We start from the raw sequence: 19,702 nt of genomic DNA on the forward strand, positions 1-19,702 counted from the left end.
TTTAAAGGCAAAGAGTAAGGGCAGAGATGTAAGTCGAGGCGGAAGTGTGGAGGCAAAGATGTTGTTGAAAGACAGGGGAGGTATGAGTGGCGGCAACTTGAAATTAGCGGAGATTGAGGCCTGGTGGATAATGAGAAGAGAGGATATATTGAAGGGCAAGTTCCCATGTCCGGAGTTCGGTTAGGTTGGTGTTGGTAGGAAGTATCCAGATAACTCGGACGGTGTAACACTGTGCCAAGATGTGCTGGCTGTGCACCAAGGCATGTTTAGCCACAGGGTGATCCTCATTACCAACAAACACTGTCTGCCTGTGTCCATTCATGCGAATGGACATTTTGTTGCTGGTCATTCCCACATAGAAAGGTTCACAGTGTAGGCAGGTCAGTTGGTAAATCACGTGGGTGCTTTCACACGTGGCTCTGCCTTTGTCGTGTACACCTTCCGGGTTACAGGACTGGAGTAGGTGGTGGTGGGAGGGTGCATGGGACAGGTTTTACACCGGGGCCGGTTACAAGGGTAGGAGCCAGAGGGTAGGGAAGGTGGTTTGGGAATTTAATAGGGATGAATTATGAGGTTATGAAGGTTAGGTGGAGTGGGGAGGATTTCACGAAGGATGGATCTCATTTCAGGGCAGGATTTGAGGATGTCGTATCCCTGCTGGAGAGCCACATTCAGAGTCTGATCCAGTCCCGGGAAGTATCCTGTCACAAGTGGGGCACTTTTGGGCTTCTTCTGTGAGAGGTTCTGGGTTTGAGGGGATGAGGAAGTGGCTCTAGTTATCTGCTTCTGTACCAGGTCAGGAGGGTAGTTGCGGGATGCGAAAGCTGTTTTCAGGTTGTTGGTGTAATGGTCCAGGGATTCAGGACTGGAGTAGATTCGTTTGCCACGAAGGCCTAGGCTGTAGGGAAGGGACCGTTTTATATGGAATGGGTGGCAGCTGTCAAATGGAGGTACTGTTGCTTGTTGGTGGGTTTGATGTGGACGGATGTGTGAAGCTGCCCATTGGACAAATGGAGGTCAACGTCAAGGAAAGTGGCATGGGATTTGGAGTAGGACCAGGTGAATCTGATGGAACCAAAGGAGTTGAGGTTGGAGAGGAAATTCTGGAGTTGTTCTTCACTGTGAGTCCAGATCATGAAGATGTCTTCAATAAATCTGTACCAAACTTTGGGTTGGCAGGCTTGGGTAACCAAGAAGGCTTCCTCTAAGCGACCCATAAATAGGTTGGCATATGAGGGGGCCATCCTGGTACCCATGGCTGTTCCCTTTAATTGTTGGTATGTCTGGCCTTCAAAAGTGAAGAAATTGTGGGTCAGGATGAAGCTGGCTAAGGTGACGAGGAAAGAGGTTTTAGGTAGGGTGGCAGGTGATCGGCTTGAAAGGAAGTGCTCCATTGCAGCGAGGCCCTGGACGTGTGGGATACTTGTGTATAGGGAAGTGGCATCAATGGTTACAAGGATGGTTTCCGGGGGTAACAGACTGGGTACGGATTCCAGGCGTTCGAGAAAGTGGTTGGTGTCTTTGATGAAGGATGGGAGACTGCATGTAATGGGTTGAAGGTGTTGATCTATGTAGGCAGAGATACGTTCTGTGGGGGTTTGGTAACCAGCTACAATGGGGCGGCCAGGATGTTTGGGTTTGTGAATTTTAGGAAGTAGGTAGAAGGTAGGAGTGCGAGGTGTCGCTGGGGTCAGGAGTTTGATGGAGTCAGGTGAAAGGTTTTGAAGGGGGCCTAAGGTTCTGAGGATTCCTTGAAGCTCCGCCTGGACATCAGGAATGGGATTACCTTGGCAAACTTTGTATGTAGTGTCGTCTGAAAGCTGACGCAGTCCCTCAGCCACATACTCCCGACGATCAAGTACCACGGCTGTGGAACCCTTGTCAGCCGGAAGAATGATGATGGATCGGTCAGCTTTCAGATCACGGATAGCCTGGGCTTCGGCTGTGGTGATGTTGGGAGTAGGATTAAGGTTTTTCAAGAAAGATTGAGAGGCAAGACTGGAAGTGAGAAATTCCTGGAAGGTTTGGAGAGGGTGATTTTGAGGAAGAGGAGGTGGGTCCCACCGTGATGGAGGACGGAACTTTTCCAGGCAGAGTTCAATTTGGATAGTGTCTTGGGGAGTTGGATCATTAGGAGTGGGATCAGGATTATTTTTCTTTGTGGCAAAGTGATATTTCCAGCAGAGACTACGAGTGTAGGACAGTAAATCTTTGACAAGGGCAGTTTGGTTGAACCTGGGAGTGGGGCTGAAGGTGAGGCCTTTGGATGTTGTTGTTGCTGTTGTTGTTGTTGTTGTTGTCTTCAGTCCTGAGACTGGTTTGATGCAGCTCTCCATGCTACTCTATCCTGTGCAAGCTGCTTCATCTCCCAATACCTACTGTGACCTACTTCCTTCTTAATCTGCTTAGTGTATTCATCTCTTGGTCTCCCTCTACGATTTTTACCCTCCACGCTGCCCTCCAATGCTAAATTTGTGATCCCTTGATGCCTCAAAACATGTCCTACCAACCGATCCCTTCTTCTAGTCAAGTTGTGCCACAAACTTCTCTTCTCCCCAATCCTATTCAATACCTCCTCATTAGTTACGTGATCTACCCATCTAATCTTCAGCATTCTTCTGTAGCACCACATTTCGAAAGCTTCTATTCTCTTCTTGTCCAAACTAGTTATCGTCCATGTTTCACTTCCATACATGGCTACACTCCAAACAAATACTTTCAGAAACGACTTCCTGATACATAAATCTATATTCGATGTTAACAACTTTCTCTTCTTCAGAAACTCTTTCCTTGACATTGCCAGTCTACATTTTATATCCTCTCTGCTTCGACCATCATCAGTTATTTTACTTCCTAAATAGCAAAACTCCTTTACTACTTTAAGTGTCTCATTTCCGAATCTAATTCCCTCAGCATCACCCGATTTAATTTGACTACATTCCATTATACTCGTTTTGCTTTTGTTGATGTTCATCTTATATCCTCCTTTCAAGACACTGTCCATTCCGTTCAACTGCAATTCCAAGTCCTTTGCTGTCTCTGACAGAATTACAATGTCATCGGCGAATCTCAAAGTTTTTATTTCTTCTCCATGAATTTTAATACCTACTCCAAATTTTTCTTTTGTTTCCTTTACTGCTTGCTCAATATACAGATTGAATAACATCGGGGAGATGCTACAACCCTGTCTCACTCCCTTCCCAACCACTGCTTCCCTTTCATGCCCCTCGACTCTAATAACTGCCATCTGGTTTCTGTTCAAATTGTAAATAGCCTTTCGCTCCCTGTATTTTACCCCTGCCAACTTTAGAATTGAAAAGAGAGTATTCCAGTCAACATTGTCAAAAGCTTTCCCCAAGTCTACAAATGCTAGAAACGTAGGTTTTCCGTTTCTTAATCTTTCTTCTAAGATAAGTCGTAAGGTCAGTATTGCCTCACGTGTTCCAACATTTCTACGGAATCCAAACTGATCCTCCCCGAGGTCCGCATCTACCAGTTTTTCCATTCGTCTGTAAAGAATTTGCGTTAGTATTTTGCAGCTGTGACTTATTAAACTGATAGTTCGGTAATTTTCACATCTGTCAGCACCTGCTTTCTTTGGGATTGGAATTATTATATTTTTCTTGAAATCTGAGGGTATTTCACCTGTCTCGTACATCTTGCTCACCAGCTGGTAGAGTTTTGTCATGACTGGCTCTCCCAAGGCCGTCAGTAGTTGTAATGGAATGTTGTCTACTCAGGGGACCTTGTTTCGACTCAGGTCTTTCAGTGCTCTGTCAAACTCTTCACGCAGTATCTTACCTCCCATTTTGTCTTCATCTACATCCTCTTCCATTTCATTAATATTGTCCTCAAGTACATCGCCCTTGTATAAACCTTCTATATACTCCTTCCACCTTTCTGCCTTCCCTTCTTTGCTTAGAACTGGGTTGCCATCTGAGCTCTTGATATTCATACATGTGGTTCTCTTCTCTCAAAGGTCTCTTTAATTTTCCTGTAGGCAGTATCTATCTGACCCCTCGTGAGATAAGCCTCTACAACCTTACATTTGTTTTCTAGCCATCCCTGCTTAGCCATTTTGCACTTCCTGTCGATCTCTTTTTTGAGACATTTGTATTCTTTTTTGCCTGCTTCATTTACTGCATTTTTATATTTTCTCCTTTCATCAATTAAATTCAATATTTCTTCTGTTACCCAAGGATTTCTAGCAGCCCTCGTCTTTTTACCTACTTTATCCTCTGCTGCCTTCACTACTTCATCCCTCAGAGCTACCCATTCTTCTTCTACTGTGTTTCTTTCCTCCATTGCTGTCTATTGTTTCCTTATGCTCTCCTTGAAACTCTGTACAACCTCTGGTTCTTTCAGCTTATCCAGATCCCATGTCCTTAAATTCCCACCTTTTTGCAGTTTCTTCAGTTTTAACCTACAGGTCATAACCAATAGATTGTGGTCAGAGTCCACATCTGCCCCTGGAAATGTCCTACAATTTAAAACCTGATTCCTAAATCTCTGTCTTACCATTATATAATCTATCTGATACCTTTTAGTATCTCCAGGATTCTTCCATGTATGCAACCCTCTTTTATGATTCTTGAACCAAGTGTTAGCTATGATTAAGTTATGCTCTGTGCAAAATTCTACCAGACGGCTTCCTCTTTCATTTCTTAGCCCCAATCCATAATCACCTACTATGTTTCCTTCTCTCCCTTTTCCTACTGACGAATTCCAGTCACCCATGACTATTAAATTTTCGCCTCCCTTCACTACCTGAATAATTTCTTTTATCTCATCATACATTTCATCAATTTCTTCATCATCTGCAGAGCTAGTTGGCATATAAACTTGTACTACTGTAGTAGGCTTCTTTGCCTCTGTACTTCCGCCTCGACTGACATCTCTGCCCTTACTCTTTGCCTTTAAATATGTCTGCTTGTGTCTGTGTATGTGCGGATGGATGTGTGTGTGTGTGTGTGTGTGTGTGTGTGTGTGTGTGTGTGTGTGTGTGTGTGTGTGCGTGTGTGTGTGTGTGTGTGGGTGTACACCTGTTCTTTTTTCCCCCTAAGGTAAGTCTTTCCGCTCCCGGGATTGGAATGACTCCTTACCCTCTCCCTTAAAACCCACATCCTTTCGTCTTTCCCTCTCCTTCCCTCTTTACTGAAGAAGCAACCATCGGTTGCGAAAGCTAGTAATTCTGTGTGTGTGTTTGTGTGTTTTGTTCATTGTGCCTGTCTGCCGGCGCTTTCCCGCTTGGTAAGTCTTGGAATTTTTGTTTTTAATATATTTTTCCCATGTGGAAGTTTCTTTATATAATTACTCAAAAACGTCGTAAAACTGAACATTCAAAAAAGTCATAAAAATGTTAGAATTTCACAGTCAAAAACTCTTAAATGCTGAAAAGTACTCTTCTGTGCTCATAAACCCACTTAAGTGTTCAACAGTAACCTAATTTTGAAATATTTTTCAGTCATTCACTTTTCCATTTCCTTACGGAACACCGAGAACATTCTAAAGTAATCAAGAATCTCTGAAAAGTTGTAGAATACTACTCTGCGATAATTTTGATCATCATCGATTGTCATCACCACCACCACCACCACCACCACCACCACCACAAGGTGTGCTTGATTGCGGAGTGCTGTGACCTCCTGAACCTCATGAACCTGCTAAAGAAGTAGACCAGAGATCTTTGTGATTTGATCTACCTGCTCACTGTTCTCCCCTCAGTGTTTTGCCCTCAATCTTCCATTCTGTGATTAATGCTTGTTTTCCTCTTTTTTTGTCATATTATATGGTCAAAGAAATGGAGAATTTTTTTGACTGACATGTGAAGAAAGGCGCCTGGAGATATTCAGTTGCTCAGTAATGGACAGAATCATTTTCCTTTTGATCCATTTTATGCATAGCATCTTGTGCCAGCACCATAGCTCAAATGCATCAATATGCTGCTTGTAAATGGCCTTAATGGTCCATATTTCACAACCATAGATGAAGACAGGAAACACGAGTGTTTCAACAAGCTGGACTTTTGCAGTGTTTGTCATCACCCTGTTCTGCCAAATCTTGGTGAGCTGCTTCATAGTCACTTGTCCTAGCACAATCCGTCTTCTTATCTCATCTTCGCTCTTTTCTGTGTCACTGGTGGTTGATCCAAAATAGATGAAAAAAATATTACTTCTAGTTCCATTAATAAACCTGTGAGTTGAACTTGTGCTTGTGGATCAATAATCGTGAGTTCGGACTTACTAAGATTGATGCCTAATCCATATGATAGACTTAAATCCTTTACTTTTGTTTGGGGCTCAGAATGTTAACAGTTCTTCTGTCAGTTGAGATATCCTTAGTCCATCCATCAAGAGCATTCCTAATGAAATGTACAGCCGAGGAGAGAGAACACAACCAAATTTGACACCTTTTGATATATTGAAGAAATCAGACATGCCAGCACTTGTCTTCACAACTGCAAGGTGATTTTTGTATGGACTTCTGATTACTGCTGTGAAGTGTGGTGGGACACCAAGGTCTGCTAGCAGCTGCCACAACTGTTCTCAGACAACACAGTCAAAGGCTTTCCTATAGTCAAGGAAGAAGATGAGAAGAGGAACACCAAACTCTTGTGATTTCCTGATTATCCATTGTATGTTGAGTGTCTTTTCAAGAGTTTCTTTTCCTTCAATGACATCTGCTTGTTCTGTGGATACGTGATGAGTCTGAATATACAGCTTCAAATGCTGGTTGAAGATATAGAGAAAAATTTTGCTCCAGGGCATTCAAGAATATTTTCAGGGTGTAAATGTCCTGGGACAACCAGGAAATCTGATAATATTTTCAAACAATGGAAACTCCACTTAGCAATGTCAACAATGTTGGAAAGAACAGATTGCTACTTATGGCAAAGAAGACACAGACAGGCACGATTAAAAGACATCCACATATAGCTTTTGGCCACAGCCTTCATCAGTAAACACACACACACACACACACACACACACACACACACACACACGCACGCACGACATTCTCTCTCTTTATATAAGTGTCTTTTAATTGTGCTTGTCTGCAACTTAACATATCTTCTTTACGTTAAGCTTCCTACATCATCATAACTGTAGATGCGAAATAACACCTGTCTTCTTCTAGCAACTGGCAACTGCTGAAACGAACCTATTGCTAACAGGTCGTGGGTGAATATTGCAAATTGTGGTTTGAGAAGTGTTACTTTCAAAGTAAATTTCCTTTTACGCAAGATAAATTATGTTAAGTGTGAGAATGTGCAATGAATTTCTTCAATCTCAGAGCATTTGACTATCATTCAAAACTGAACATGTCATCATTTAAAATTTTACTGGTGCATTTGTGTTTGATAATATCTCAAATAGCTTAGCTTTTGTTGTAGCTATGTTATATGTCTATTAATTTAAACCGTAAACTTTTTCTATTTGTGTGCTTGTGCTGCTTAACAGTGATATTGCTATTGGCTGACTATTACGTGCCCTATACTCTGAATATCTGCTGTCATTTGCTTTTCAGATAACATGACAAGAGTTTGACAGAAGCACATTGCAATCTCGATTTCAGTGCTATGGAAACTAACATGCTGTATGTGATGGAATTTGTAGTTACACTTCGTAATACAAAAATATGCAGTGCAAATGTTGCTGCGCATCAAAGATCTTCCCAAGACATGTTATTTTTTTGCTGTTTTTTTTTTTTCCTAAAGTGCCGGGAAGTTTTATGCCGATGCATAAAATGTTTACAATTCAAAGGATTGACAAGTTTTGCAGTTGAGAGGGAAGACTGTCACTTAACATGGAGATAGTGTATTTTCACCCAGGAAAATGTGTATTGTTAACCGAGAAACACAGAAATTTTGTTTTTCCTTGTCTGCAAATGCACCCTGATTGTAGAATATTTGAAATTGTTCGTTAATATTCAAGAATATTCCTAAAAACTCAAGAACATTACAGACAAATCTCGCCATCACCTATGTATACCTTTCTGTGCTGGAATGTATCCCCACAACAGAATAACAGAATGTTCAAGAAAATCTTGGAACATTCTGGAGATTCTAGTAAATTCTGGTACCTTTTGAAAGATTATATAACATTCTAGAAGGAACATTCTGGTCAGTCTTGGCATTCAATTCCCTGCTGCTTCACTGACTTCCCACAAGAAGCCCTTTGGTGTGATGTTCTCTTTGACTTCCATATCTTTGAACCTAACGCCTACAGCTCCAAACCATAACCTCCTTAATGGATGGGGGGATAGTAGGCTACCGAACCATATAACTGTGGGGGTTGGTTGTGTAGCTGCAGTGGTACACATGGACAAATCATGCTAATGTTTATAGTGCATATTGACTATGTTTTTATGTCTTTTCGCTGTACTTATCTTGGCTACAGAGTTTCTTTTATGTTCATATAATAGTTTGCAATCAAAGGTATGTTACCTCTGTGATTTTCATATAAATTATATAAATAATTTTCTCAGTACTGTTGTGTGCTATTATAATAGTTTCACTGCTAAATTTGCACTTTTTTAAAGAAACGTTTGAGGATGATTTTATAGATGGCAGTCATCAAACAAAAACGTTTTTGATTAAACAATGGAAAATCCAGGCTGGAAAAAAATCAGTAATATGAGAAGGATAGATTACTACTCTCCATACAGCGGAAATGTTTAATCACAGATGAGCACAACAGAAAGACTGTCGAGAAAGTAAACTTTTGGCCAAAAAGGGCCTCATCCGAACTAGGCGACAAGCACATGCACATGAAATCCCGATGAAGGACTTTTTGGCTGAAAGCTTACTTTATTTGACAGTTCTTTTGCTGTGTCCATCTACAACTCAACATATCTGCTATGTGGTGAGTTTTTTGATTAAAGACTGTTAAATATTCTTAAAATATTATAAAGAGGATTTCTGTATCCTTCACCATGATTATGCCTCATTTATCAGTTTTTGTCATAATTTAGCAATACTTTACTGAATGTAAGGATTGTCAGTTACAGCTTCAGATTTTGTGATGGCACTTGCAATGCCTGGTCCCATGAAGTACATGATGTAATCCATTTTCTTGCAGTAACACAATTACGTTTCATAAAAATAAATGTACATGGATGCTGTAAACCTCATCATTACGAAGTGTCATATTCATGATCTATGGAACAAGTACTAATGTAATTTAATCTAATCTCATGTCGCAGCATTGTCAGGATGTGAGTTGTATTACATTTTTGCACTTCTGTCAAGTCCAACCGATGCAAATTGTTATATAATTTAAGGCATTGATCAGCTTGCCAGATAAAATATTAGTCATGCAGCTACCTTTGTAGCACCATAAATGATGTACGACTTCTACCAGTTGGTCACGTGATCTTCTGCCACTGACATAAGTTGTGGCAGTGAAGTGGTGTGGTATCTGTGCAGTAAGATGGGTAAACATAGAGACTTGACAGAATAGCAGAAAGAAACTATTGTATTTGAACGTGCCCATGCACACTTCATGAATGAAGTTGACAAATTTGTTGATGTGTCAATGTGGACTGATCAAAATACATATGATGATAGTGTACTTGCAGCCACGTAGCACAGCTTAAGAACAGTGGCCATAAAAAAAACCCTAGCTGACTGGAACTGGAGATGAGTATCACACCTCGTCAATGACAATTGGTTTCGAACCTACTGTTGAGGAATTCGGTTCGATCTAAACAAGTTTCTGAGGGAATGCAAGCACTGGACATCTAGAGTTAGGTTCCTCACAAAAGTCCATCGCCCATAGCGGCACATAAAGGTGCACATCTTCAGTGTCCCAAACAACTGATCAGCAGAGAAACATAGTGTGATGCCATGAGTCACCATTTTGTCTCTTATCAAATGATGCAAGGTGTCTAGTGTACAGATAGCTGTATGAGGCGTTTAACCTGCATTGTGCGAAGGGTATTTTAATCCTGCAGGTCGTTCTGTGGGGTTCTGGAGATACTTTTTGCACCATGAAGTGGGTCAGCCAATTCATTCAGGTTATCACAAAGATGAACTAGAATATTTATTTTGACGTTCTCGGTAACAGAGTGTTGGCCCGTTCTACATCTTCATTGATGAGTATGCTGCAGGGGTTCGTGTCTACCAAGCTTACAATAGCTGTGTTCGCAAGGACTGTCTGCATACTTTCATGTATTGACAAACACCTGTACTTCTTAGTGCAAAATGCCTGTCCTTCTGAATAACCTTAACTTAATCACAAAGAAAATGTTTGGAGTATTAGGAAAAGTAGATGAAATGTAGCAATCAACAATTTCACAATTTAGTAACTTGATGGGATCTATTCATTAATGATTGGCATGAGCTGGCTGTGGCATACCTGAATCAACTTGTGAACACTGTTTCTTGCCAAAATGGGGCCATTATGAAGGCCAGAGGCAGTATTGCAAGGTATTAACGTGATCTCTCCTGGGGATTTCCGATGAAGGGGATTTCCGATGAAGGTCTTGTTGGCTGGAAGCTTACTTTCTGACAAGTCATTTTGTTGCACCTATTTGTGGCTCAGCATCTCCACCATATGGTAAATAACAACTATCCTTTTCGTAATATTGTCGTTATCTATCCTGAGTTTTCCATTGTTGAGTACTGGTACTACGTATTGAACAAATGTTTGGAAATAGACGTATTATTTGCGACATATTTCATTAAGGTATAAATACACTGAGAAGCAGTGTTTAGAATTCGCAGTTCCTTGATCAGGTTTCTGCATAATGTTCTTGAATTTACACCACAAATGAGTATTATGATACACTTTTGCACTCAAAAAACTTTTGCTCGGTTTGATGAGTTATCGCAGAATATGATCCTGTATGGCATAATGGAATGAAAGTAAGCAAAGTACACAGGTTTTTTTAATATATGTATTTATATCTCCTACATTTGACATAAATCACATTGCAAATACAGACTTGTTTAGGTACTTCAGAAATTCTGTACTATACTGTTCCCAACTGAGTTTATTATTGAGTTGTAATACCAGAAATTAAATACTGTCAGCCTCTTCGATCTGCACATCTTCATATGCTATGTATGTGCTGAAAGGAAATCTCTTACAGGTTCTGAACTGCATATAGTGGGTCTTTTCAGAGTTTAATGACAGTGAATTAGCTTTAAATCACTTATTAATGTCAGTGATAATTTGATTAACAGCCATCTGTACTTCACTTGCTATTTATTGCAGTGTTGTATCCTGTGCAAACAAAACAAACTTAGTCGGCATAAAAGTTTTCTGGGTGTGGCACTGCATCATGATGTATAAAACTGTTGCTGCTGGACAAAAATCAATGTTTCGGCCATGGTTGCAGCGGCCGAAATGTTGGTTTTTCTCCAGGAGCAGTAGTTTTATACATTATGACGCGGTATCATACCCAGAAAACTTTTATGTCAACTGACTCTGGCTGCGAAAGCCTACGCAATTATAAAACAGACTTAGCATACGTCAATGTTAACAGACGAGACGTCATTAATGTACACAAGAAAAAGCAATGGACCTAAGATGGAACCTTGAGTAACACCACATGTAATTTATTTCCAATAAGATGAAGACTGAATGCTTTCTCCACAGGCGTTTCATAACACACCCTTTTTTTCCTGGTAGTTAGGTAAGACTTAAACCATTTGCAGCACTGTGAGCCAGCAACACCATAACAATCTAATTTACTTAAGAGAATGCTGTAATCCACATGAAGGCCTTTGACAGATCACAGAAAATGCCAGTAGCCTCTAATTTGTTATTACCATAAACAAGACATGTTAAGTTCCAGACAGGAACAGTAACAAGACACTCATACAAAGATTTCACCTGCAGCCTTCATCAGCAAAAGAGAAACAGAGAAACACATATCATTCATACACACAACCAAGCACTCCACACGCACATAAACGCAACTCTGGCAGTTCAGTCCTAGCATTCTGGCCTCAGCTGCTGGAGTTGGTGGTCATGTGTGCATGAGGAGTGCTTCTTTGTTTGTTGTATGGCTGCTGTGTGTGTCTCTGTTTCTCTTCTGCTGATGAAGGTTGTAGCTGAAAGCTTTGTGTGAATGTCTTTTAAGTGTGCGTGTCTGCAACTTAATGCATCTCCTTTACGGTAAGTAGCAATCTGTATTTTCCTACATTGTTGTTATTCCTAAGTGGTTCATTAAATAACTCCTTCAGGCTAAGAGGCTGTGGTTGAACAGCAGAAATTCTTCCTCGTGATGTTTCGTTGCCAACTGTGGGCAACATCTTCCGAGGTGAGTCAACGACTGGCTACTAGACTGTGAAAGTCTTGTTTATATAGGGCGCGTAAAGGGTGCCACCACACGTCACATGCAGTTTACAGTGAAACTATCTCTGACTAACGCCATTACTCTTGATCAAAGGTAATCGGTTGTCATATCTTTGCTACAAAGTCGACCACCATATCTTATCTAACTGCTGACAGTCGATTACCTTTGATCGAGAGTAATGACATTAATCAAAGATAGTTTCACTGTCGACAACATGTGACAAGTTGTGGTGCCCTCCATGCGTTCTATGTAAAAGGGACCTCCACGGCCTAGCAGCCAGTCGTTGGCTCATGTCGGTAGATGTTGCCCACAGTTGGCAACAAAATGTCAAGAGGAAGAATTTTTACTGTTCAACCACGGCCTCTTAGCCTGGAGGTTTTAATTAATGAAGACACCGGCCCTGGAAGCCTACATGTTATGATTTGTACATGGAGTTTCCATTGTTTAAAAGGATGTTTACATATTTGCTACAAAAATTGCCACAGATACTGCTACAACTTCAGCCCTACATATCTGTCTAGAAAAGTGTGTAAACTGTCCAAAATCAAATGTAGTTGTTGTCAAGAAGGGACACAAAAATGGGCTTCAACCTTAATAAGAGGAAAATCATGATACTAAAAAAATTTTTTAATGTTATTTATGATTTCCCAATTTTCCTCTTCATTTTAGCAAGTGAAAAAAGAATTTTTTCGCCTCCTAAAAAGTAGGAATCTCATCATTTCCTTCAATGTGATGCAGGTGCCTCTCCAGCTGATTACAACTGTTTGCAGATGACATTTATTTTGCATATGCACCTTTTCTGCTTCTTTAGTGACAGTGATAGGCTTGATTTCTAAGTACAACCCTTTCTGAAATGTCAAGTCATTATTCTGCTGTAGTGCCAATACCTTAAATTTCTATTATTTCTGATTAAAACACTTTGCCTCTGGATAGTTTGTAGTTATTTTCAACAAATGTTTCCATTGTGGTATTTCAACTACCTTTATATACTATATTTATTTGTTTGCTTATTATTATTATTATTTTTATTTTTATTATTATTATTACTATTACTGTTATACATTTTGTCTCTTACAGAAAGTGAAGTCTGTGGAGAGAGAACTTTCAAGAGCTCTGGAACTAGCACAGGGTTATCAGACTAGATGCTCTGAAATGGAATGTGAATTGGTCAAAGCAAAGAGCAGTACAGAGGCTACGGTGGCTCTCAGTGAAGCAAAGATGCTAAATCTGAACAATGAAATTGCTTCTATTACTGCTGAAAGGGACCAGTTGTTGAAACGTGTATCTGATGTTGAAACAGCCATAACAAAGGTAAAAAAAAAACTTTTTTTATTCATGAAGAGGGGCTTTTTGTTTTACTTAAGAAAATTTTAGCTGTATGATAAATATTTAAGCCAATATTTAAGTATGTAGTGTAATTATTTGGCAAAGTAGGGGGGGTGGGGGGAGACTGAGAAAATTGTTGTGAAAAACTCATGAACATTTCATTCGAAAATTGGGTATATAGCATGGGTATGTGGAAATGAAGTGGAGAAAGATAGTAGCTTATATACAGTGAGAGAGGACATCTCTACTAACTTGCAGTTTGGGCAACTTAAAAGTCATATCACACTTTTATTTATGAACATTGGAGTTGAAGAAAATAACTGATCAAGGGCAAATGAAGTAAAATGGCTACTGCCTTTATTTAAATAGTTTACATGCCATGTGATGAGAAATTTAGTTGTGAATGAAAATTCCAGCACACTAGGATGAACTTGCATGTGAGGCGATATTATAGGGAAGAGGCTTTGGACCTGATAAGGCCAGTACTCATTGATGTTGCGAAGACCGTAGTCTCTGGAAAGCAAGTTCTACTCACATTCAGTAATTAATGTATCAGGAGAATAAGTAGGTCAAGCAAAGACCACTATTGAGGCAAAAGTTTTTAGTAATGAAATTAAAGTTGGTCCAGACATTATTCTGCTGGAATATCAAATGTGGGCTGTGTAATAGAGAGGGCTATACCAGTATAAGCACACCATTCTTGATATGTTGAGACTCTAGAAGGTGTGTAAGACAGAACTAAAAGATGTGAAGTGGGTACCCCAAACCACTTACTGGGATTTGGGCACATACACAGATGCGCCAAAGAAACTGGTATAGGCCTGCATATTCAAATACATAGATATGTAACAGGCAGAATACGGTGCTGCAGTTGGCAATGCCTATATAAGACGACAAGTATCTGACACAATTCTTAGATCAGTTACTGCTGCTACAAAGGCAGTTTATCAAGATTTAAATGACTGAACGTGGTGTTATAGTTGGCGCATGATCGATGGGACACAGCATCTCTGAGGTAGCAATGAAGTGGGAATTTTCCTATATGACCATTTAACAAGTGTAGCGTGAATTTCAGAAATCCAGTAAAACTTCATATCCCCTGACATTGCTGTGGCCGGAAAAAGATCTTGCAAGAATGGGACAAATAATGACTAAAGAGAATCCTTCAGTGTGACAGAAGTGTAACCTTTCTGCAAATTGCAGCAGATTTCTTTGCTGGGCCATCAAGAAGTGTCAGTGTGTGTACCATTCAACGAAACACCATTGATATGGGCTTTCAGAGCCGATGGCCCTCTCGTATATCCTTGATGACTGCACGACACAAAGCTTTACGCCTCGCCTGAGCCTGTCAAGACCGACATTGGACTGTTGATGACTGGAAACTTGTTGCTTGGTCAGACAAGTCTTGTTTTAAATTGTATCGAACTGATGGACATGTACGGGTATGGAGACAACCTTATGAATCCATGGGCCATGCATGTCAGCAGGGGACTGTTCAAAGTGGTAGAGGCTCTCTAATGATGTGTGGTGTGTGCAATGTGCAGTTGGAGTGACATGGGACCCCTGATACATCTAGACACGACTGTGGCAGGTGACATGTATGTAAGCATTCTGTCTGGTTGCCTGCGCCCATTCATGTCCATTTCGTATTCTGACAGACTTGGGTAATTCCAGCAGGACAGTGAGACACCCACACACATCCAGAATTGCTACAGAGTGGCTCCAGGAACACTGTTCTGAGTTTAAACACTTCCGATGGCTACCAAACTCTCCAGACATGAACATTATTGAGCATATCTGGGATGCCTTGCAATGTGCTGTTCAGAAGAGATTTTCAGCAATTCGTACTCTTATGGATTTATGGACAACCTTGCAGGATTCATGGTGTCAATTCCTTCCAGCACTACTTAGACATTAGTTGAGTCCATGCCACGCCGTGTTGCGGCACTTCTGCGTGCTAGCAGCGGCCCTACACAATAATAGGCAGGCGTGCCAGTTTCCTTGGCTCTTCAGTGTACATGACAATCAGATGGCTATCGGTAGATGTCGCTTACTATGGAAATTAAATTAAAAAGAAATTTATAGAAATAATGAGCTTTAGACATGCAACTGTCTGTATTTGAGATACACAGCATTCAAGGATGTTGTTCGTAGAGCCCATGATGAATCCAGAAATGGTCAATAAACAACCCCTTCCCCCCATTAGGGATACAAAGCTGGCTTGTAATCACAATCTTAGTTACAACTGTGACCCACTGTTTTATTAACCCTTTCGTCTTGTCACGTAGTAGAAGATGTAGTTAGATGAATGACGAACACTAACTTCACTTAACGAAAGTTTATTCCACACTTGCACATCTAGTATTTGTGGATACTTCTCGAATGTACTCAAAGTGCATATAGAAATTTAAATTTTACAGTTCAGTTGAGTTTTAAACTAACAACTCTCCAAGCAACTACCTAGTATCATAACCACTACACTACAGTGACTGTGCAACTCAGCTTCTTCTGTGACAATATTTAAAACTGATTTACACACATTTTATAAATAAAAGATGAAAAACTGTCTTCTTTTTTGATCAGTATTACACTTTCACTGACAAAAAAATTGTGATAATGAGTTTAAAAAACCAGTATGTTGGTACTAATATTATGAAAAGGAAAGTTGCCCCTCGCCATATAGCGGAGAGGCACAACAAAAAGACTCTTTCAATTAAAACTTTCAGCCATTAAGGCCTTTGTCAGCAATAGATATCTCTCTCTCTCTCTCTCGCTCTCTCTCTCTCTCTCTCTCTCTCTCTCTCACACACACACACACACACACACACACACACACACACACACACACACACACACACAACTCCGTATGGTGGTACCCATGTTTCCCATGAGCTTAATTAAAGTTTTGTTTGTTGAGAGGCTTTACCTGAATGATAAACAAGAAAAAAGCATAACAAGTGAGTAGCAAAACACATTATTTTCATGGCTGTGAAAAGTATGAAATATCACATACAAAGTTTTTAATATAAATTTTGAAGTTTGCTTGGAGATATACATCCTATTGATTACAAATTATGTAACGTCCAGGAATTACTGTGAAGTATAGTAATGTTTCAAAACAATCTGTATATTGTATAATGAGAGACAGTTACTCACATGAGACATTCTTGGAATTGAGAAGATGGTGATTTCACTTAATTTGTGTAGAACATATGCACAATGCCAACTATAAACATACACCAGCCTGTTTGATTGTGTACGACACTCTATATATCCAGCCCAAGGTGTGCAGTATTTTTCTTCAAGTTTCAAAAGTTTCTCTTTGTGTGTTAGAATGAGACAGACTGGACATAGACATTCCAGTGCTCATAGCTATATAATGCATTAGTAGAGCATGTGTCCCATCAAATATGATAAGGTAATGTAACTGATGCTTTTGACAATTGTGTGGTCTCTATTGTTTATTTGGTGCAATTACAAGTTCATGTGGAGGGTTGTTGACATACACCCCTGTTAGCTGATGGCTGATGAATGCCTGTGATGCCCAGTTGGATAGCTAAGGAGGCATAGTAGGTAATAGTTTCCATCTTGTAGAACTTGGAGTAGTTCAGCTGAAAAGAACAGATTGATATGCAAGACTACCATGTAATCTTTAATAAATTTAGTTCTTCAAATTTACTTTCAGTTTTCAACATAAAATTTTGTAATTGTTATGTAGTAAAGAGAGTAATTTTCACTATTCATTCAGTTCCTTATTTTTCCAGTCCTCTTTGATGCCTGCGGAATAATATGCTTTTCATTGTACTTTCCAATACAAATAAACAAACACTATAAAACTAAGTAATTGATTTTCTTTTTCATTATATTCAACATTCATCTGAAGAAGACCTTGAAAGTTCTTTATTTCTCAGTATTCTGTGTCCAGTCACAGTTTACACAACTTTCATGCTTTCTGTGATTGATATGGAGACTACTACTGAAGCATATCATAACAACATTAATAGCCAATTATCTCTTTAATTTTTATTAACTTCACAATGAAATATCGTTTACAATGCCAGCTATAATTTAAAATGGTCTCTCTTTCATTTCCCTATTTATGTGTGGAAGTTTTCATAAAAACTGCTGGTAACCAGCACCAATATCTCAAGTAAAACTGTTCCCTTCATTGTTGTATTCTGCCAAACTCTGTGTTATGTGGAAATGACAACCTTAAACAGACAACAAAAATTTCTGTGGTACTGTTCAACAACAACAACAACAACAACAACAACAACACACACCCTACAGGCAGTTGAAATACAATTGCAAGTGCCTCTCTTTGTAACATACTCAATTTATTTATTGCTGCAGGAGTAGCGAGGTGACAATAAAGCTGGTCAACCAGCACTTCACACCATTTCTCCTATTTGGGGAGTTCAGCGGATGTTGTGGTGCTTGAGACCATAAGTTTGCTTACCCAAGGAATTGAGTAATTAAAGGCAAATTTTGTTCAGAAAATGTATGCCTTCGTAATGTAGTTTGTACTTCAGGGTCACAGTCTGCTCATGGGGAGTTAGTAGATGACCTTCACTGAAGTGATCATTTTCGAGTTTTTGGGTAAACTGTTTGCTTTGGAATGCCAAGACATATTCGAGATGGGGCAGATCACAATACTAATGCCATCTACTCTTACAGGTTCCATCCATACTGGAATCTTCAGATCACCATTTCCTTTAGAGGGGTGTCAGTTGCTGCAAGTGACAGGCAGGCACTGCTGTGAAGATTTAAGACAACTGTACACAGAACCTTGCCATCTTTTGGTTAGTCAGGAAAAAACCCCTTGCGAACCATTAAAGAGAACAAGAAGGGTTCCAGGTGCACTACAGTGAAGTAGTCTACACCAGAGTTTTCCAACGCTGCCTCATGTGCCACGAACTTCTGCTAGTATCTGTCAGCTCAGCTGCAAGCAGGGACAGTGAGCATAGGCTACGTGCCAGGTAGAATTGCTCTGTGCATGCACGATCCATTTCACTACTCGTACCTGTGGGTGCTCAGTTGGGGCAGCATGAACACACAGGCTGCAGCCTGAACGCCTGTGCACCAGCCGTTTGCCTGCTGCTACCAGTGGCAACTGGCTTCCCTTAGGTGAACACTCAAGCTGGAACAGCCTGCTCCGTACCTTTCCCTTCTCAATGTTGCAACTGGATAGCACACTTTTACAGCTCACCATTCTTCTCCTGTGCCAGATTTGTGCAATTATGGTATGCAGAAACACCTTAACCAAAATTTGTGAGAAAAATTTCTTCATTCTTTTATAAAGAAATGTGGACTGAAGGCAAATTTCCAGATCTATAGAGCCTTTGCTTTTTTATTTGTACTCATATACACATTTCTGTTCTCGCTTCTCATCCTCATTCCCAACACCTTCTACACTCCTGGAAATTGAAATAAGAACACCGTGAATTCATTGTCCCAGGAAGGGGAAACTTTATTGACACATTCCTGGGGTCAGATACATCACATGATCACACTGACAGAACCACAGGCACATAGACACAGGCAACAGAGCATGCACAATGTCGGCACTAGTACAGTGTATATCCACCTTTCGAAGCAATGCAGGCTGCTATTCTCCCATGGAGACGATCGTAGAGATGCTGGATGTAGTCCTGTGGAACGGCTTGCCATGCCATTTCCACCTGGCGCCTCAGTTGGACCAGCGTTCGTGCTGGACGTGCAGACCGCGTGAGACGACGCTTCATCCAGTCCCAAACATGCTCAATGCGGGACAGATCCAGAGATCTTGCTGGCCACGGTAGTTGACTTACACCTTCTAGAGCACGTTGGGTGGCACAGGATACATGCGGGCGTGCATTGTCCTGTTGGAACAGCAAGTTCCCTTGCCGGTCTAGGAATGGTAGAACGATGGGTTCGATGACGGTTTGGATGTACCGTGCACTATTCAGTGTCCCCTCGACGATCACCAGAGGTGTACGGCCAGTGTAGGAGATCGCTCCCCACACCATGATGCCGGGTGTTGGCCCTGTGTGCCTCGGTCGTATGCAGTCCTGATTGTGGCGCTCACCTG

At 40.5% G+C, this 19,702-nt stretch overlaps 1 protein-coding gene across 11 annotated transcripts in view; it reads left to right on the forward strand.

Moving 5' to 3' along the window:
- Nucleotides 1–19,702, forward strand: part of LOC126268066 (centrobin) — a 245,520-nt gene that overhangs the window by 101,634 nt on the left and 124,184 nt on the right. For all 11 annotated transcript variants that reach the window (XM_049973525.1, XM_049973550.1, XM_049973505.1 and 8 more), the window contains one exon: nt 13,384–13,617. In XM_049973525.1, the coding sequence (XP_049829482.1) occupies nt 13,384–13,617 (234 nt within the window). The remainder of the gene's footprint in view (nt 1–13,383; nt 13,618–19,702) is intronic.

Source organism: Schistocerca gregaria, chromosome 1 (genome assembly GCF_023897955.1).
Source record: "Schistocerca gregaria isolate iqSchGreg1 chromosome 1, iqSchGreg1.2, whole genome shotgun sequence".
Taxonomy (NCBI): Eukaryota; Metazoa; Arthropoda; class Insecta; order Orthoptera; family Acrididae; genus Schistocerca; species Schistocerca gregaria.